The sequence below is a fragment of the Engraulis encrasicolus genome, chromosome 19, assembly GCF_034702125.1.
Source record: "Engraulis encrasicolus isolate BLACKSEA-1 chromosome 19, IST_EnEncr_1.0, whole genome shotgun sequence".
Classification (NCBI taxonomy): Eukaryota; Metazoa; Chordata; class Actinopteri; order Clupeiformes; family Engraulidae; genus Engraulis; species Engraulis encrasicolus.
In genome coordinates, this window is record NC_085875.1 from 37,201,672 (window position 1) to 37,223,515 (window position 21,844).

General features: G+C 40.2%; 1 protein-coding gene across 1 annotated transcript in view; it reads left to right on the forward strand.

Annotated features, from left to right (window-relative positions):
- Positions 1-21,844, forward strand: part of si:ch211-132f19.7 (adenylate cyclase type 8) — a 30,663-nt gene that overhangs the window by 1,810 nt on the left and 7,009 nt on the right. The window contains exons 2-17 of the mRNA XM_063184300.1: positions 1,806-1,955; positions 2,545-2,675; positions 4,070-4,181; positions 4,683-4,810; positions 8,691-8,849; positions 9,149-9,380; positions 10,719-10,907; positions 11,528-11,628; positions 15,441-15,642; positions 16,244-16,345; positions 16,861-17,036; positions 17,146-17,227; positions 17,975-18,133; positions 20,463-20,609; positions 21,047-21,139; positions 21,287-21,401. Of these exons, the coding sequence (XP_063040370.1) occupies positions 1,806-1,955; positions 2,545-2,675; positions 4,070-4,181; positions 4,683-4,810; positions 8,691-8,849; positions 9,149-9,380; positions 10,719-10,907; positions 11,528-11,628; positions 15,441-15,642; positions 16,244-16,345; positions 16,861-17,036; positions 17,146-17,227; positions 17,975-18,133; positions 20,463-20,609; positions 21,047-21,139; positions 21,287-21,401 (2,278 nt within the window). The remainder of the gene's footprint in view (positions 1-1,805; positions 1,956-2,544; positions 2,676-4,069; positions 4,182-4,682; positions 4,811-8,690; positions 8,850-9,148; positions 9,381-10,718; positions 10,908-11,527; positions 11,629-15,440; positions 15,643-16,243; positions 16,346-16,860; positions 17,037-17,145; positions 17,228-17,974; positions 18,134-20,462; positions 20,610-21,046; positions 21,140-21,286; positions 21,402-21,844) is intronic.

A 21,844-nucleotide genomic window follows, 5' to 3' on the forward strand; every position in this document is an offset into this window, starting at 1 on the left:
CTGCAAGGTACACTACAGGAACAGACCACGCATGTGATTACAGCACAACACTGTGGAGCGCAGTGGGCATATACCAGAGAACAAAGAATTAAGATTGGCATATTCATATTGCTGCACCTTTGAGATCTACAACAAAGCTTTTGCATGATTCACAGAGTTACTGTATACCAGAGTGACCGAAGCCACACCAAAGACAATGTTCTGTTTAATGTGTAACAGACAGTTAAGTTTTAACTCACTTTATCTTATCTTATCTTATACTGCATATTCTCAGAGTTATATATTCTGTTGGCCAGCTGACATCAAAGTTGTTTGGGGGAACGCATGTCATGTGTGGAGGAAAATTGGAGTAGGCCTACCACACCTTCACCAAAACCACATCCCCTATTTTAAGTATGGTGGCAGTAGTATTATCATACTGGGGTGTGTTGGTGTCTCAGGGAGGCTGGTCAGTTCATCAGCGGAACAATGAAAAAGCAAAACCTGAAGTGGTCTTGACTTTCACACAGTTGAAGCACAACATAGGATGGGCGCTGAAGCAGGGCAGTAGGGCCATATTCTTGAAGCAAATTAAATTTAGAATGGCCCCAGGATAATAAAATAAACGTTCTGGAATAGCCCTGACATACAATAATACCAATTGAGATGATATGGCATGACCTCAAGAAGGCTTTTCAAACCAGACATTCCAGGAACCTTGCTGAAGTGTGGCAAGAGGAATGGTGAAAGATTGTTTTGCCCATATGATCTGTAACTACAGGAAACAGCTTTTGCAGCTAAATGTACAGTATTAGGTATTTAATAAAGCAGACACTGTTTGTTCCTTCTTGTGATTTTAGTGAAAATCAGACCATATTTTATGACCAATTTACATTGTAAGAAATTCTGAAGGATGCGGTAACGTTTTCCTCCCACTTTATGTCTGAGAAAGTGCAATGATATCCTTCCAAATGTTTGAACCAGGGTGCCATTTGTAGGGAGGAATGGGGGCAGGCGAGGATTGGGCCAAAAAATCACACTGGGCATTTTCTGCCAAGACCGGTCCACCAGGCAACTGAGCCTGTGACAATGAATTTTCCGCCGTGTATTTCGAGCTATTTTAACCACAACAGCCAAAATTAATATTTAAATCTGACTCGGAAGGGTCAGCCATAGTGACATGAGAACTGATACCACTACACTGAGGGGAAGGACAGGCCAAAATCATCAACAGTACACCGGGCAAATGCCCAATGCAGCCATGGATGTGGGAAATTGTATCCGTTTCTGGTTTTGATATCTCCTTTCTGGATTTGATATCTCCTTTTTCTCTTTTTCTGTCTGGTTTTAATCACTGTTTAATGAAACTCCATCGCTATGGCCCAAAATCTGAAACATATCCCCTGTTTTGTGGCAAATTTCACCCTGATTTTCACCATTAACATTATTTTTTAGGAAATTGCACCCTGGTTTTCACTATTGACATTCATTTTGAGTAAATGCACAGAGTAAATAGACCTAGAGAGTACAATTCCACTTTCAGTGATTTTGAAAATGTCTGGGTAAAGCCATTGTGAAGTAGATAAATGAAATGGGTAACACTTTTCTTGACGCCGGTGTCATATGCATGTCATTACCCTGTCATAACAGTGTCATTACACAGTCATAGATAAGTCATGAACATTATGTCCATGTCATAAACATGTTATGACTGTTGGTCTTAAGTGACATATGGTTATGGCAAAGACAACCTTGGGACCGACGTCAAGTAAAGTGTTACCAAAAAATGTCTTGACTTAACAATTTGTTTGTCATGTCATTTCCAGGTGCTGCTGAAGGGGCTTCTTTACATGGGCATGAACACCGCTGGCCTGTTCATACACTACCTCTCTGACCGTGCCCAACGCCAAGCCTTCCTGGAGACCCGCCGCTGCATCGAGGGCCGGGTCAAGTTGGAGAGGGAGAATAACAGACAGGTTAGACGCTTACCCTTCTTGTTACTGTGTTTGAGTTATCTATCTTGAAAGGACTGCACAACGCTAGCTTAGTAGACTAGACTCAGAAAATGGGCAAAAAAATGTTTATATTGATGCTTATATTGAGTTTGATCAATACAAGCACACACATTTCATTTTATGTTATAGTCTGACTTGCCATAAAACAGGAAAGTAGAAACTCCAAGAAGTATATAGGTATTCGTACTAAACTAAATGATAGCTCATGAGTTTTTATACGGGTATAAGGACTAAGGGGTACCAGATGTGTATTACAGCTGATACCAGGACACAATGAAAAAAGTATGTTTTGCTTTTTGTTAGAATTTAGTATTAAACCCTAGATTTGTTTTTAATACAATTCTGAGAGATTTTTTTCATGTTAATTAAATTAAATGGATAATTACACAAATTACAAAAAATACAAATAAATGTAAATACTATATGAATAAGTGTTTTTTTAAGAACCACATGAAGACCTTTATGAACATGACGCCACTCTTGTCAGGTATACTTAATAGTTCCATCATGGATGTGACAGCCTGCTGTTGTTGTTGCCTGCCCCCTGCAGGAGAATTTGGTCATGTCCATTTTACCTCGCTTCATTGCCTTAGAGATGATTGCAGACATTAGCACCATAGAGGACAACATGCTGTCTCAACAGTTCCACAAGATCTACATCCACCATTACACAGATGTCAGGTACCCACCATTCGCTGTTAATCCCTGCCTGCTGTGTGTGAGTGTACAGCATATTGAAATGTATTGTTTGTGGTGTGTGTGTGTGTGTGTGTGTGTGTGTGTGTGTGTGTGTGTGTGTGTGTGTGTGTGTGTGTGTGTGTGTGTGTGTGTGTGTGTGTGTGTGTGTGTGTGTGTGTGTGTGTGTGTGAGTGCGCGCGTGCATGCGCGCGTGTGTGACATTGGTTACTGTATGATGGTCATGCAACAGTACCTGTAAAAAGGAATTAATGAACAGCTAAATCACAGCTAAATAGAGTCTTACCATATTGTTCAAAATAGTGCAGAGAATCATTTCTTGTGCTCGCTATTCTTGTTTACTTTCTTACATAAATGCAGTGGTGTACAGTAGTCTACGTAGAACGCAGGTATACGCAGTATACCCACTTCAAAATTTCAGGGATTTCAGTATACCCACTTAAAATTGATTGATCCATTATTTAGAATAGCACAAATATATATATAAAAACGCTCAAATATACAGTATACCCACCACAAAAAAGTAGACTACACCTCTGTATAAATGATACTACTAAGTGCAGTGTACTGTATTGGGGTTGCACACTTCAAGTTTTTCATTGATTTGGGCGACATATCCTACCTCGGAAGAAACAACAAACACACTTGGGTGATAGGCCCAGAGCACAGATCTTTGGTGCGCAATGAGTTATTAGAAAGCATGCTTTGAAGGTTGCACTTTTTTGTCATTTATTCCTTTTGTGGATCCCAAGACAACTTAATACAGGAAATAAGCACATCTGTGTATACCTCTATACCTTCTTTGTTGTACACTCTTTACAGACTGCCATATGAATCTAATACAAATAGTGATGACTTTAAAATTACTTGACACATCTAGATTTAAAAACTAGGAAATAAAAGATGGCATTCTGAGTTTTTGTTTCATATTCATCTTTTGGTCGCAAACCCAAATGTCTTCGGTAGACAACAAAAAGAAGAAAACTTAGCTTGCTGTTTCAAGGCTTTTGGAGGGGTTGTTGCAAGTCAGAGGCGTGCTCAGTCCCTTTAACCCATTTTAGACTGATGACTCGTATATGTTGTTTGACCTTTGGTGCCTGGAGTGACATATACGCTGCATTCAGGCTCTTATTAAGATTTTCACTTTTTTGATTTGGGTATGTTACAGCACACTTTGATGCAAGATGAGGGTCTTGAGGTTTAACTTGCAACTTATGTCATGTTTTTATGTGCATCAGAGGCTAAGATATTTAGGTCTTAATAGGCTGAGGTCAACTTTCCCAACAAGGGCTTAGGCATTCAGCAGGTGTTTTTTGCAGGTGCTTTAGGCATCAATGGGTTAAGCTGAAATGTGTGCCTTTCCCTCTTTTCCCCCTCAGCATTCTGTTTGCTGACATACAGGGCTTCACCACGTTGTCAATGACCATGTCTGCCCAGGAGTTGGTGCGGACTCTCAACGAACTCTTTGGCCGTTTTGATCATCTAGCAGAGGTACAAAAAGCAGAAGCAGAAACCAATAGCAACAGCAGTTTTACATTTGAGCATTACGTCTTGTCTCCTAAAATATGATTGAACAACTGTGATTCATCCCTCCCGTGACTTCACTTTGACCCTTAACAAACATGGAGTACATAAACAAGTTGCTATTTTTTTGGTGACTACGCCGGTGATCCGTTGATCTGGCCTGGGTCATTTGCTGATTCTTCCCCGTCTCTCTCCCTACTCATTTCCTGTCTCTTCTACATTGTACTGTCCTAAAATAAAGGCAAAAAGCCCTAAAAATACATTTTTTAAAAGAGTAGTGACACAGAATACTCTGTTGTTGCACACTTTTGCAACCTCAAATACAAAATCAACAGCTGACAACAGTCTAAATACAACCCTGATGTCAAATAATCTGTATAAATTACTGCAGTATTGCTGTATACATTATTTCCTCAGGTAGACCTCAAATTGATTCCCTATCGACTGTTTCTTTTGCTCTGTGCTCAGGAGCATCAGTGCATGAGGATAAAGATCCTGGGGGACTGCTACTACTGTGTTTCCGGGGTGCCCGAGCCCCAGCGTGCCCACGCCCGCTGCTGTGTGGAGATGGGCCTGGCTATGATAAACACCATCAGGTGGGTGGCGGGAGCAGGGGTGGAAGTATTTTTCATGTCTTACCGGGGCTACTGGTGCCATTTTTCAAGTATGTTTTTCCCAACAACTGCCCTTCCAATGCCAACATCAGAAAGAGCGCAAACAAAATAAAAAATGTGCGCTACAGATCACTATGCACTATGCGCTATATCACTGCATGACTACGGGTAACTTTGAGCTATTCTCTTCACACTTCACTTGTCTCGAATGGGATAGTGTGGCTGTATTTTTTGTACTGTAAAAGAGTTTTCAAATGTGGGTTTTTGGCCAGCATTAACCCTATTCTCTTACCGGTACTGCGCACTGGCTGTACATTTTATACCGGTGCTGCGCACCTGTGCGCACCCGTTTACTTTCACCACTGGGCGGGAGGACCATGGGCGGTGGGCTCACCACCAACCCTCTGCTGCTCGGGTAGCTGTGGAGATGTGGAGACAGAACAAATCTGTCATGGTGGCAATCAAATAGTGTGTCATTTAGAGGTCACTGATTCTTGAAAGTTTGGCAAAAACATGTCCCTGCAGTAAAATATTAATTCTGTTGAAAATCAACTAAATTTTCACAAACAAAATGAACCCAGGTAATGGCCAAGGGGTCTGTCACACGAATACATTTTTGTTTGAAATATTTAAGTGTAATTTTATTACTTTTCATGGCTATAAACCTGTCCACACCCTGTAAAAACGCCTGTCCCAAGGACTGGCATCATCATTTCAATTGACTTAAAATACAAAAATCACTAACAGAATTGAACAATATCACCATGACGTGGAAGACCATATTAAAGTGGTTCTACAGATGTGCACATAGTGGATGTAAAACAATATTTACTATTATTTACTGATTGCTCAAAATGTGTCCAGCATATTGGTCACCACCGTCAGATTTTTTCTAAAAGACAATAAAATCAGGTATGCACAAGGTAATTTTCATTACTGAGGACCCCTTTTCAAACCTTTAGCTCTACTGCCTACTTCACCATCACTGAAGCTCCTGTAAGTTTATCATTTTGTCCTCAATTTGTTAATTTGTTTGGACACTGGTACTGTCCCAACCATAAACTGTCAACACCGTCGGGGGTTTTAATAGTATTGTATTACATTAATGTTAATAAATATAATTTTTTTCAGAAAAGGTATGAAGCACCCAAGAAACAGAGCGAAAATGAAATGGCTAATGTGAACAAACAATGCACAATATTTAAAAGAGTGCTTTTTTGTCTCACACCGTCAGATGTCACCACCGTCAGATTTTGTTCTGCTCATCATGTTGTTCCATATTATACTAAATTGTGCTGATTAATGAAACATTACTAGGCATGTTAGTAATAATTGTGATCCAAAATGATACTCTAGCCACCACTGAGGTGCATTTGGAGGTTTTTTTTGTCAGAAAACCTGACGGTGGTGACATCTGATGGAGTTCACCAAAAAACACATGTTTTACGTGTTTTTGACATGTTTTAAGAATATGCATACAATAAGTATCTACAGTTATGTTGAATTGTTAAAGTAATTCACTTTAATACAGTAAACATGTGTTTTTACTTCTAATTCTGTCTGCCGCTGTTGACAAAACAAGAAAGAGCTCATTTTATGAAAAATGTTAAACATGGGGAGCTTGGCCAATGCATTCACTGCACAGCCAAGACCTACATCTATGATAATACACATATAATACATATATATTTTGGATTTGAACAACTTAAAAGCTGTTTTTACCACATTTTCAACAACCAGTGGCTTACTTCCTAGGTAATCTAACTAATGAAGTAAAAACACATGCTCATACTGTGCACACACAAAAATAAAGTGTTTATGCAAGATGCCATTGACTTGAGAGGGCTATTTATTTTGCTAAATGCAGGTACTAATTAGGCCACTTTCACCACTCTCAGATTACTGTCACCACTGTCAGTTCTTAAGTCACCACCGTAAGAAGGAGTTTTGGACATTTTAAAGGAATGTGCTTACAACATTTTCCTTAGGAGTTGTTGAAATATCAAAGTAATAGCCAATTTAAGCCTACACGAATATTTGTGAAATTACAAAAAAATGTTTGTTGTATTTATAGGCGTTAAGTAAGCATCGTATGACGGTAACATATTTTAAAATTAGAACACATGAAAACAGTATTAAAATAGAACAAAAGTGAATTTTCAACATTTAAAGGCATATGTGTGAACCAAAAAATACACATAATCACTTAAAAACTCCAGATACATATGCAACCAAATCAATACAATTTTAATAACTTTTAATTGTGTCTGACGGTGTTGACAAAAAACAAGGTATGATCGGAGAAAAGCCTGATTTCTGAAAAAAATACATAATGGGGAGATTGGCCTTGTGCATTTCTGAAAAGCCAAGACCTTAGTCTACGAGGATATACCATATAATTGTGTAATTCACTTCGTTTTTTTCTGTCAACATTACAACCTGTTTTAGCCACTTTCTCAAGAATCAGTGAGGTAATGTTTAGAGTGTAGGGTAGGGCACTCATCTGCTACGCGGCTGACCTGGGTTCGATTCCGGCCCGGGTCCTTTGCTGACCCTTCCCTGTATCTCTCTCTCCCCACTCGCTTCCTGTCACTCCCTCACTGTCCTATCATAAAAATCAAGTCAAAAGACCAAAAAAACTCTTAAAGGGCGGTGCCTGTGGAATGCCTGTCTCAAAATCTACATCGCCATGTAAAATGATGTTTAAATATGCTCGCTGTGAGAATGTTTTTCATCACAGAATGATACAAATCTGAATACGGAATGTAAAGCGTTTTTTTTTTTTTGTATGAGAAATGTTTCCCACGACACTCGTAGTGGACCGCTCTGTTATAAATTGCATTTGGGGTTCTTTGACAGCGGACCGTGAAAGTGGTTGCGAGAGTGGTCGTGACTCAAATAAGCATCAGCTGAGTCAGGCCATTGATTAATTAAACCTTTAATCCTACATAGAGCCCCTTTAAGTGTTGAAGTAACACTTAATTTTTTTACTGTGTTCTAGAGATTATGTAGGAAGCTGGAGCATGAGGGGGCCATTAGGGGTGTCAATCACAGCTTCCATAACGATACAATTCTATATCGATTTCTTAAGGCAGCGATTCGATTATTTTCGATACTTAAGAATGCTCCACGATACGATATTTTCAAATTATATGTTACTTCTATTATGTTGCACAATTAACAGCTAGGGCATTGGGCAGGGGCCAACAATTCAATTATTTTTGATACCTAAGAATGCCCCATGATACGATACGATTCAACTGTCGGCCGTAGGATCGATGCAGCGATACATACCTACCGATTATTATTTACACCCCTAGTGGCCATGCGTATCGGTCATTTGGCAGTGTGAAGAGTGGCAGTGAATAAAAGGGCTCTATGTAGGATTAAAAGTTTAATTAATCTCTATCCCGAGTCAGCCGATGCTTATTTGAGTCATTAGTAAGTGAACAATGATTCTCGCGACCACTTTGACGGTCCGGCGTCCGCTGAGAATCCCACATGTAACTTTGGACAGAGTGTCGTGGGAAACGCTTTTCATATGAAAAATTGCTTTCATTACCGTATTCAGATTTGTATCAACTGCTGGCAAAACGTTCTCACAGCGAGCTTATTTGAACAGCCTTTTTCGTGACGGTGTAGATTTTGAGACTGACATGCCACAGACACCGCGCAAACTACGTAATCCTACCTTGTGCCCCTTTAATGACCAATAACTAATAATAACTCTATAGACTCTCTGGTTGCTCCAGGTATTTGCGTGTGGAGCTGAAAGAGGACATGCACATGCGTGCAGTGTGGATGCATAGTCTGAAGTGTGTGACAGTGAATTACAACTCTGTAGTCTTTCTGGTGGTTCCAGATACCTGCGTCGGGAGCTGAAGAATGAGGTGGACATGCGTATTGGCATCCACTCTGGCTCGGTGCTCTGTGGCGTGCTGGGACTGCAGAAGTGGCAGTTCGACGTCTGGTCCTGGGACGTGGATGTGGCCAACATGCTGGAGGCAGGGGGCATACCTGGGTAAGGAAATAGTAGAGATGTGGACTTTGTACCTTCTGACTTGGACTTGAGTCAGACTCGAGTCACATATGACTTGAGACTTGACTTGGCAGTATTAGAATTGACTTGCGTCAAGAGTGTGCAAGTGCATGTGACATGTATCAATGCATGTGACAACAAAGGCCCTTAAATCCTTGAATCTACAGTACTAATTTCTCTTTCAATATTCAATATATGCAGTTCAATATATACGTACAATACACATCATTAATCTGGTGCAGTACTTGCATAACTACTTAATGAAACCTTTCCCCCTTCAGGAGGATCCACATCTCCCAGGCCACCCTGGACTGCCTGGGCGGGCTCTACAAGACGGAGGAGGGGCGTGGCCACGAACGCAACGAGTTCCTGCGAAAGCACAAGATCAACACCTTCCTCATCTGCCACACCCCGGTGGAGGAGACGGTGTGTCCACCCAGAGTTCGCAAGATAAGTCGGGAGACCACCTGGAGCGCCGAGCTTCCCTTCGATAGCATCATTGGCATGAACTGCGTGAGTCGCTGTCAAGTGAACATTAGCTGGATTAGGGAGGCACAATATATCGCCATTTTTAGTTTAAAAGATGCTGAAAAAGGCTTAGGCCGAAACGTCTGCCTGTCTGCCATGCTAACCCATTAAGATTAAACTGCAAGAACCTCATCCGGGAGTGCATCTTTTTTTTTACTAAACATGAACTTTGCTGTTTGCTCGCACCCAAAGACCTTGTAAGAAACAGTTAAGCGCACTTTCTCTAAAAAAGACAATATATCGGCATTAACATTGGTATCGGCTGATATTTGGCATTTTTTCATTATCAATATACTGTAGGTCTGATGTGAAGAACTGGACCGATATTAACAACCAATGTTATATTACTCATTTACGCAGAATAGCCAACTGTATACGGTTCAGAGATGTTCCCAAACTGGGAGACCCCCTTTCACATATAGTGGTCACTCATACATTTTTTTTTTATCATTTTGCATTACTGTCAGTCTGTATAATAAAAAAACAGATTTCGGTTAATATCTGTTATCGGCCATAACAGTAATATTATTAATGTGGGATATTGGTATTGGTATCGGCCAAAGGTTTCATATCGGTGCATCCCTAACCTGGATTATTTGTTAACCTGAAAATATGCCTTGATGTAAGATGCTGAAAAACCCACTAAGTCAGTTTTGCCAATTTTACCGTTAGAGTGTCCATTTCTACATCACAGTAGCGTTTTGGAGTGCGTGCACATCTAGATAAAACAGGTGCCAGTCTTAAACACGATGAAACAAGAAAAGAAAGGTCGTAAAGTTGCTGTTGCTGCGGACGAAGACCAGACTGGTCGAAATGTTGTGTTGAATAAACTGGGAGCAGCAACAGTGTGTGACCTTTCTTTTCTCATTTCTACATCACCCATTCCAACTACTGGTGCCATAAACTTCAGCTCTATTTTGTGAAGTCGAGTGAACTGAAATATAACATAAATAAACATAAATTTCATGAACAATTTATAAAATTATATCATCTTTGTACAGTAGAAAACGTTTAGTAGGTGTCTCAGTGGTTTAAAACCGCTTACAGGGATGGATTAAGAAATCAAGTGCTCCTGGGCAATCAATCAATCAATCAATCAATCAATCAATCAATCAATCAATCAATCAATTATTAGACCCTATTATGAACTGTCCTTCTTCTTTTTATTATTATTATTATTATTATTATTATTATTATTATTATTATTATTATTATTATTATTATATTCCTTAATATATTTTCCACTGTACAAAAATTCTATTCTCTGAAAATGCATGAAGTTCATAAATGTCAATTCATTCATTCTGTGTGTTTCATCTGCAGCTCTTGGCCACGTTCACCAATGGCTCGCTCATGCAGCTGCCCAGTCACATCGCCGTGGGCAACCCCGGATCACGTGAGATCAACAAGCGCATCAAGCAGGCCATCGAGGTGCGCAGCAGCGAGCGCATGAGGAAGGAGCACATCACACCTTTCACCTTGGTCTTTAAAGACTCCAACATCGAGAACAAGGTAGAACAAGAGTCTACATTTTTGAGAGAATACTGTATATATAATTCAATATAATATTGAGATTTCGAAATTGTTATAATTCTTTTGAATTTCTACAAAGTAGCTTTTTCACCACTAATTATGTAATGCACAGTGGATCCTTTAAGACTTGACAAGGACGTACAGTAAAGCAAGTTGAACATTGCTAAAGTTTTATTTTCCTTTCCTGCTCAAGCAGTATGAATGTATCTTCAATTTAGACAAACATGATTACTCTACTCTACTACTACTGAAGTTGGAGAGTACTTTTATTAATCCTGAGGGAAATTAAGGTGTCTGACAGCTTACATAGATACAAGACAATTTCACTCCAAATCTTAATCTTAGTTCAGCGAGGCTGGGCCAAGGATGACTTTAGCGCACAGGATACATTTTTCTGTTTGCACAGTAAATAAAATAACAGAAAAACGTATCCTGTGTGCTCCAGTCATCCTTGGCTCAGTCTCTCTGAAGTGGACCAGCTTGTTGTCTACTGTCTACAGTGCTGGACGGTGAGCACCAAGAAGGCTAGAGCGCAAGTGACCTCCTTTCCCATTGCCTTCTGTTTTATTTCCCTTTCTTATCCTGCTCTGCTCTGGCAGTTCTCCCACATGAGGGATGAGATGTTCAAGTCCAACCTGGTGTGCTCCTTCATCTTGGTGCTCTTCATCATGGCTGTGCAGGTGCTCATCCCTGCGCCACAGTAAGCCAACACCAAGCATACTGTACCTAGAGAACGATAGGCTGCTATGCAGTAGGCCAACACCAAGCATACTGTACCTAGAGAACGATAGGCTGCTATGCAGTAGGCCAACACCAAGCATACTGCACGTAGAGCGGCTGATACCGTAGAACTGTAGCCTATTATACAGTAAGCCAACACCAAGCATACTGTATGTAGAGCCCTGATGCAAGAACTACTGTATAGGCTGCTATGCAGTCAACAAGCATGTGTAGAGCCCTGATGGTAGAACTATAGGCTGCTATGCAGTGAGCCAACACCAAGCATACTGTACCTAGAGCCCTGATGGTAGAACTACATAGCATACTGTACCTAGAGAACGATAGGCTGCTATGCAGTAGGCCAACACCAAGCATACTGTACAATAGAAACCTGATGGTAGAACTATTATAGGCTGCTATGCAGTAAGCCAACACCAAGCATACTTTACCTAGAGAACTATAGGCTGCTATGCAGTGAGCCAACACCAAGCATACTGTACCTAGAGCCCTGATGGTACAAAGCGGATTCCAAAAAAGTTGGGACACTTGGTATTTTGTGAATAAAATAAAAATGCTGGCATTTTCAAAACATTCAATATGTTAATAAGGTAGAGCATTGTGTGTAGACAACATATCAGTTGTTAAAGCCAAGCACAATGATTGTTTTGGGGTAATTATGTGATCATTTAAAATTTCACCCCTGCAACAAATTCCAAAAAAGTTGGGACAGGGTCAATAAAATGCTTTTTATGTTGGATAAGACTAAACACAACACAAGGGAGGAGACTTAACATTTAAATACTTTGACTGATGGCATGATTTTATTTATTTTTTTTAAAAGATATTTTGATATGCGAGACATGATTTCAGCAGCTCAACTGATAGGTGTGTTCTTCGACTTGTTTACCTTCTTGTTATGCTTAATATGTGGCATATCCTGACTGCAAGAAAACAATTTTGTCACCTGTTTACTCTTATGATGGAACCACACTGTTGGAACATAGTAGAGATTGAAATTTGCCATCATTATGGGGCAATATCTAAAGGCTGTGCTCCAAAATATAATGCCTTGGTAGCTATGTATGCTGTTTAAAGTCTGAATATATCATTCAGCCCTCATTTTAATGCTCTACATGAGTAAGAAGACCATAACCAAGGCATCTCTGCACCCCTTTACCATCATATATGCTGTCTTTCAGACCTACCACTGAATCAAGCTGAAGTATTCATTTTCTTCATAACCTGGTTGGTGCATGACTCCATGATTTTTAAAAAAGAATGAAATATTTTCCATTCTGTAATCAGAGGACAGTTTCACATGTCTCCTATGTCCATGTAGAACGAGCTTTGCCACTTGCAACACTGTTTAATGTCTGCATCATGTGCCTTAATCAAGTGTTGTGTTTATAGTCATTTTTTCAACAGCTGTCATTGTTGGAGTGTCATAGTTTGCTCATTGACTATGTGTATGTCATGATCTCATAACTTTTGCAATGATTTCACAGAACTCTACATTACAGAAATAGGCCTTATGTGCCTGCAATTATTATAATTCAATCTTTCTGTGTAATAGATCAGTAATTAGTCCCTCAAAATATTCACTACTGAGTGCCACAGCCTCTCTGTGATGGTATTTTATTTGTGCATTCATGTTGGCAGTCAATATAGTTCCTTTCAAAATATTCCTCCTGTGTTACTTTTAGAATTATCCAACTATTACACAAGAATTTGGCCCTGTCCCAACTTTTTTGAGATGTGTTGCATGGGTCGAATTTGAAATGACCACATATTTCCCTCAAAACAATGCTTTTGCCTCATTTTAACTGTTCCTATGTTGACCCTGTGCCATTGTGCATCTTATGCATGAATTTTTTGAAAATGCCAGCATTTTGATTTTATTCACAAAATACCAAGTGTCCCAACTTTTTTGGAATCCGCTTTGTAGAACGATAGTATAGTCTGCTATGCAGTAAGCCAACAGCAATCATACTGTACGTAGAGAACGATAGGCTGCTATGCAGTAAGCCAACACCAAGCATACTGTACGTAGAGCCCTGATGGTAGAACTACATAGCCTGCTATGCAGTAAGCCAACACCAAGCATACTGTACAAGCCAACACCAAGCATACTGTACAAGCCAACACCAAGCATACTGTACCGTAGAACTACAGTATAGCCTGCTATGCAGCAAGCCAACACCAATCATACTGTACTGTAGAGCCCCGATACCATAGAACTACAGCCTGCTATGGCCTCGCCATCTGTAAGCTTCCACTCAATTCACGTTTGACCTACTGTGCATGTTGCATCTGGGCCGGTTCTTCTGGAACCAGATTACACATCTTAACAGACAACATAACCAATCAGAAACAGGGGAGGGGGGTGAACAATGGTGCAGTACATGCACGCAGATTACACATCATGGCCAAACATCAACAATTCCAAACCCTCTGAATGAAATTAGTATGAGGGTTTAGTAAGACCAGGCGACTGATTGTAGACAACCCCTCAAGTCACGCACACACTGTCTCTTTTTGTCTTCCTTTGTGTATAACTGCACTCTCCCTGCCTCTCCCTGTTTCTAGTTTCCGAGAAACCCATAAAAGAACACAAAATTCTTAGCTCATGTTCCTTTGCACTTCCTCATCACTCCCTTTCCTGCAGTGCAACCTACACACGACACCCCAGCGTGTAAGTTGCAGCCATCCCTCTCCTCCATGCCTGTCCTGTTCTCCTAATACAGTATATGTATGCTGTTTCACTTCCTCTTTGTGTCCCCCTATTGCGCACATACTTTTTCTTCATCTCCTACACATGGCATGCCCTGACCCCATGGTTAGTGAGTAATATCCAACACCCTGCTGCTCCAACATGACACCAGTATTGGTACACCCGTTCCTCCCCCTGTCCTTCTTCTGTGACAGATGCCATTACTGGGTCATTCCATGCCAACTGAACACATCTTCAGGCACTTGTGTATCAAAGAATTCTGTAAATATTACTGGGTGTTCCTTAGACATCTAAGAGAAAGGGTTCAAGTGGAAAAAAAAATGTTACGCTGTGGCCTTGAGAACTTTGCAGGAAAACAATGAAGGAAGAAAATTGACACCCAACTCTCTCTATAAAACAGTTTGTAACTTTGAAAGGATACCATTTTACTTACAGGGAGATTTCAACCCTCTCTCTTGAATGTTTCAGGAACACCTGGTAATATTTTCAGAATTCTTTTACACACAAGTTTGTGGAGATTTGTTCAACTGATGTGGAATTTCCCAAATGGTCTGGAATACTTGCCCGACTTTGACTCTCACCCTCCCAGTGCAATGAGTTGACAGTGGGAGTCCGGGCTGGACTGGGGGAGAAATAGTGCCCGGGCACTTTTGGCTTAAAGGGACCCCTCATAATTAGCAAGTGCTGAACTGAATCACTTGTGGGGCCTGCACCCTTGTGGGCCCATATTTTCAGAAATATTAAAACATTTTTTTTTAAATTTCTGAAAATAGGGGCCCACAAGGGTGCAGGGCCCACCAGGAAATGCCCGCTATGCTAGATGGCCAGTCCAGCCCTGGTGTGCATTACTGAGTTGGTAGAATGCTGTTATTACATGCACATATTACTTATTGCTTATTACCACCTCAATCACCATACAGTTACAGTAAATCTGTAACTCCTTGTCTCTTGCTATAGCTTACTTTCTCTTTGCTATTTGTTTATCTCTTCTCTCTCTCTCTCTCTCTCTCTCTCTCTCTCTCTCTCTCTCTCTCTCTCTCTCTCTCTCTATCCTCCTCTAGAATATGTCCCATGGTAGTGCAGTTCTCCCTCTTCCTGCTGGCGTATGCCCTCCTGCTGGTGGCCACCCTGGCGGAGGAGTTCAAGCAGTCTCCTCCTGCGCTGCAGTACCTGTGCTGCTGGATCCAGGAGACCAAGAGTGCCCGCAACCTCCTCACCCTCACCGCCATCGCCATCAACTTTGGAGCTGCCTCCTCAGACATTGTACGTCAACACAACAGCCCTGATAGTCCTCAAGTACAGTACAACACATTAGCCAGGCCATGCCCTCCTAGTGATGCAACACCTTCGGCGTTGCTTCTAGTCAGGCCAAGAGCAATGCAAATATTGTTTCTAATCTCCCGAAAGAAAATCGGGAACTCCATCCACTTTGTCAGGAACCAATCAACCAGTTGCAAACCAAGGGAGACAGGTCAACTCAGATATTGTATGTCAACAGCCCTGATAGTCCTCAAGTACAGTACATTCCATGGTATTGTGTAGTAGGCCTACTAGTGGAAATTACATTAATGTTGCCATTCCATGCATTGTACCAGAGTTAGCCTCAGGCTATTTTACACCTGCAGTTCCTGGAAGGACGTAAAACCTAAAAACATGTCTTAGAGGACATGTCTGCCCCTATGTGCCAAAATTATAGTATTGTCAGTATACGGTATGAGGTCAGTATAAGGTGCTCAGTATGCTATTCTGATATCCTGTGAGTCTGTGTGCTGGTTTAAGTAAAGAAAAAGTTACTCTCACCTTAACTTTTCTTTTCTTTCCCTTTACTGCTGTTTCTGCTGTTCTTTTACTTTACCTTCTTCAGCTGTGGTGTAACACTACGGAGCCTGAAAGAGAGGGGGGCAGCGCCACCTCCCAGCACAACCCACCAGCACAAGCACCTGTTAACATCTGCAATCATCCAGAGGTGAGTGAACAATAATACTAATTTGATTTGATAATAATATCTGAGACAACTGGTGGAAAGTTTCCCCCCAGGACCATCACAAACGATTGTCGGGCAAGTTTCTTACATTGTAGGCGACCTGTTTGATATTCACGACTTGAAATAGAATGTTGGATATTGAGTCGATGTTTACGCTTGGAGATAAGATTGGCAGCTTTTGCGTCAACATCAGATATGATTTTAAATTCATGTGGTTTGAGCCCAGCAGTATAGATCTCCTCTTAAAATTTGCACGCTTAAAAATGTGCACGCCCTGTCACAATGGTGTTTTTATTTTTTGATCCACATTCCGTGATTATGAATAAACAGATCAAAAAACATATCCACATTTGAAAATATCTGAATATGTGTTACCATTGCCTCTGACAGTCCAGTTTCTCCACCTCTGCAGATAACTTTTTTATTTCTCAGTTATTCCAACAGAATAATCGTAATGTCCTCTAAACTTATTTGACCTCATACCGTTTCTCTTCAAGTACTTTGTGCTGAGCAGTGTCCTTGCCATGGCCACGTGCGCTGTGTTCCTGCGGCTTAGTTGCCTGCTAAAGCTCCTGGTGCTCCTGGTGGTGATCGTTGTCTACACATACCTCATAGAAGAAGTCCTGCACATGCTCTTCATCCAACATCATCATAATGGACAAAATGGCCAGAGGTACACAACTGCACAAGTTGTCCATCATAGAATGTTGTTACAGTGTCAACTTTTATTACCGCTTTGGTAGACAATCGCTATTTTTTTTGTTTCAATCCTTTTCCAACAGATCGCACTACCTCAGGAAACGGGGTATTTCAGTGTTGCTGGTGACCATGTTTGTCATTGTTGTGCTCTACAATAGTCGAAAGGTATGTGAATGGCCATTTGAATTAGTTTTATAAACAAACATTGTTACACGATCATGTCTTTAAATAGCACTGACCGTTGCCTTACATGCCTACAGGTAAGCTTAGGCCTAACATTTGCTACTTTAACCCATTTTATCGTAAAAAACACAAAATACCTAAGCCCTTTTTGGGAAAATGTGCCCTCAGCCTATGAAGACCTAAATATCTCAGCCTCCAAAGTACAGTACATAACATGAAATAAGTTGCATTTAAAAGCTTGGACCCTCATCTTGCATTAGGATGTGTTCATTCAGATCTTACATACCCTGATTTTTAATTCATTGTTTTTCAACGCTGGGGTCGGACCCCATTTGAGTTCGCCTGGAATTCAAATGAGGTCACCTGAAATGTCTGAGAGTGTGTGAAAAAAGAAGAGAGGACCTTCTCGAAAACGAGATTTATATCTCAAGTGGCTATCATCTAATAAAGATATTTGAAATTTGATAATTGAAACACAATTTACAATCTTAGACTGTCATAAATATTTATAGGTTTAATACCCTATAACTTACGTAGCTCAGTCATGTTTTAATTTTTGTAATGAAAAAATGCGTACGGGGTCCCCAGAAATTTGGGATGTGAAAATGGGGTCCCATGCCAAAAAAATGTTGGGAAGCACTGGGTTAATTCAACACCATAAGAGGATAAATTCAACTCTACAAGTGCTGATCGAGCTAAATGTTCTGTATGTATGTTGTGTCACTCCAGCTGGAGGTGACCGCAAGGCTGGACTTCCTGTGGCGACTGCAGGCCCGACAGGAAGTGGAAGACATGAGGGAGCAGAGGGAGCACAACGAGTGTCTGCTGTATAACATCCTGCCCACCCATGTGGCCAAGCACTTCCTGGCCAGAGAGCGACATAATGAGGTACCTGAAGCACTGCTCAGAAACACCCATACCACCCTGGTTCCCCCCTTACATATCTGGAATACTTCTTTGGATCATAGTGTACTTCTTAAGACCGACTCGTTCTGTTGGTTGGCACAGAAACAACCACACGCAACCTTGCACAACATCATGTGTACTGAAACCAGACACCCCCCCTCTCCCCTCTCCCTGTGCCCGGGACAGCTGACCTCTTTGACCCCCTTGTTGGCTTCCCTGCTTCAAGTCACTCTAGTGGTTCTTAGCCCATGCTTCTCTGGAACATGTCACATACATTCTTACTGGGAAACATATACAGTACAAAGCGGATTCCAAAAAAGTTGGGACACTTGGTATTTTGTGAATAAAATCAAAATGCTGGCATTTTCAAAACATTCAATCCATGCATAAGATACACAATGGTCCAAGGTCAACATATGAAGAGTTAAAATGAGGCAAAAGCATTGTTTTGAGGGAATTATGTGGTTATTTAAAATTCGACCCATGCAACAAATCTCTAAAAAGTTGGGACAGGACCAAAAAATGTTGTAATAGTTGGATAATTCTAAAAATAACACAAGGAGTAATATTTTGAAAGGAACTATATTGACTGCCAACATGAATGCACAAATAAAATACCATGACAGAGAGGCTGTGGCACTCAGTAGCAAATATTTTGAGGGACTAATTACTGATCTATTACTCAGAAAGATTGAATTATCAAAATTGCAGGCATATAAGGCCTATTTCTGTAATGTAGAGTTCTGTAAAATCATTGCACGAGTTATGAGATCATGACATACCCATCGTCAATAAGCAAACTATGACACTCCAACAATGACAGCTGTTGAAAATATGACCATAAACACAACACTTGATTAAGGCACATGATGCAGACATTAAACAGTGTTGCAAGTGGCAAAGCTCATTCTATATGGACCTAGGAGACATGTGAAACTGTCCTGTTACAGAATGGAAAATATTTCATTCTTTTTTAAATAATGGAGTCATGCACCCTCCAGGTTATAAAGAAAATGAACACTTCAGCTTGATTTAGTGGTCAGTCTGAAAGACAGCATATATGATGGTAAAGTGGTGCAGAGATTCCTTGGTTATGGTCTTCTTACTCATGTAGAGCATTAAAATGAGGGCTGAATGATATATTCAGACTTTAAACAGCATACATAGCTACCAAGGCATTATATTTTGGAGCACAGCCTTTAGATATTGCCCCATAATGATGGCAAATCCAATCTCTACTATGTTCCAACAGTGTGGTTCCATCATAAGAGTAAACAGGTGACAAAAATGTTTTCTTGCAGTCAAGATGTGCCACATATTAAGCATAACAAGAAGGTAAACAAGTTGAAGAACACACCTATCAGTTGAGCTACTGAAATCATGTCTCGCATATGAAAATATCTATTTTTTGGATAAAATCATGCCATCAGTCAAAGTATTTAAATGTTAAGTCTCCTCCCTTGTGTTGTGTTTAGTCTTATCCAACATTAAAAGCATTTTATTGGCCCTGTCCCAACTTTTTTGGAATTTGTTGCAAGGGTGAAATTTTAAATGATCACATAATTACCCCAAAACAATCATTCTGCTTGGCTTTAACAACTGATATGTTGTCTATACACAACGCTCTACCTTATTAACATATTGAATGTTTTGAAAATGCCAGCATTTTGATTTTATTCACAAAATACCAAGTGTCCCAACTTTTTTGGAATCCGCTTTGTACTTGCTTTACTGGTATCAACCCCAATGTTGTGCAACCTGGTTTATGCAACATCATTTGGGTCTTGGCCAAGGCTGAAAGTAGTTTTCATGTCTTACCGATGCAAGTTGCATTCACATGGAAGGCAGCCTGCAATTATAAGTTATGACAATTGTCGTCTGACAGGAAGCAAAATAAGCCATGGCGATCATTGTCATCTGACAAAACACCCCTGCAATGCTTTGTGATGCTGGTATAAATTGCATCACGTAGTATGAACACATATACCAACACTTCTTCAACATTCTGAGCCGCCATGCTCTGACGGCCACTGTCAGCATTGTTCGGGCCACAGTCATCTAAAAGGGCCCCCCACGCAATGCATACAATGTAATGAGGACCCAATTATGTGCCCCTTCTCTCCCTGGGCCTGAGACAACATACCTGTTTTTACCCCCCTTGTCGGCTGCCCTTGCCCATACTGTAAGAGTGAGAGAAAACTGTATTGTAGACAGTGTCTGTGCTAATAATAACACATAATGCTTTGGGCCGACTGAATGGCATAAACCTTATTCAAAGGGTGTTGTTATCCTACTTCTCTTGACTTCACAGGATCTTTACTCCCAGTCCTATGAGAGGGTTGGGGTGTTATTTGCCTCCATTCCTGGGTTCACTGACTACTATGAACAGAAGGAGCTCAACAATCAAGACATAGAGTGCTTACGGCTCCTTAATGAAATCATATCTGACTTTGATGAGGTAAGGTGAACAACTCGCTGCAAACACACCTTTATCCACCCTATTTGTTCCTCTCCTGATTGATTGCTCGATCGATTGATTGATTTTATTTGACAATCTCTGTTCTTGAATAAAAGCAAATACATGATTTAATTTCTAGTAAACCACATCACATAGTTAACTAAAATTATGTTGGCTTTTGAGTGAACTTTGAGCAAACATCATATTTCACTAAATGCATCTTCTTCACAATTCTTCCCGATTCTCTCAAGTAGGCCCTATGTGGTAAATATACAAAGAACTTGGTTGAAGTTAAATGTTAAGAAAGGGTTAATGTCTGAGTGATTTAGCAGTAGGTTATAAGACTTACACATTCAAAATGACTAAATAATGACTAAATAAATATCATTAAATCAAAAATCTAAAATTAAATCTATCAATACATTCTAATTGTTTAGCTTCTTGATGAGAGATACTTCCAAGACATTGAGAAAATCAAGACTATCGGCAGTTGTTACATGGCTGCGTCTGGATTGTCTCCCGACAGACCCGTAAGTTTCTGATTGCCTCATACAATATTATTAATATTATTAATCATTATTCGTTATTAATTATTAATATTATATGATTAATAATACAATATTGCATTTAAAAATCTGCCTCCTTGTAATGGTTGATTTTTCTTTTTCTCCCCTTAGTCTAGTGCAGATGAATGGGCCCACCTCAGTGAATTAGTGCTGTTCGCTCTAGCGATGCAAGAGACACTGAAGGAGATCAACAAAATCACAGCCAACAACTTCCAGCTTCGCATTGGTGTGTATGCCTCCTGACAAATTTGATTCCCCACATACTTTAAACGTGTACTGTGTAAGATGATGGCCAGAGTAGGTATTGCAATTATGCTGCTCATTGAAACTCTGCTGCATATTGTCAAATTTGATCTTTTCATGAATATTTGCTGAGTACCGGTAATTAACTCATATTTGCTAGTATGACCAAAGCACAGTAAATTTTACAGCTTAAAATGTGTATTTCTGGAAATTCAAAATGGCGGTCATTGAGAAGTTCCACCTTTTCATGTATGAAAAATGTAATTTTCCCTGTCATAATGAGTACAATTGAATTTGATGGTGGTGGTAAGTATTTTGGAAAAAGGTAACATTTGTGCAACATGAATTCTGGAAATAAGACTACTAAAAATATTGCACAGTTCACAGTTAAGACTGAGGATCCACTGAAGGCTACACATACTTATA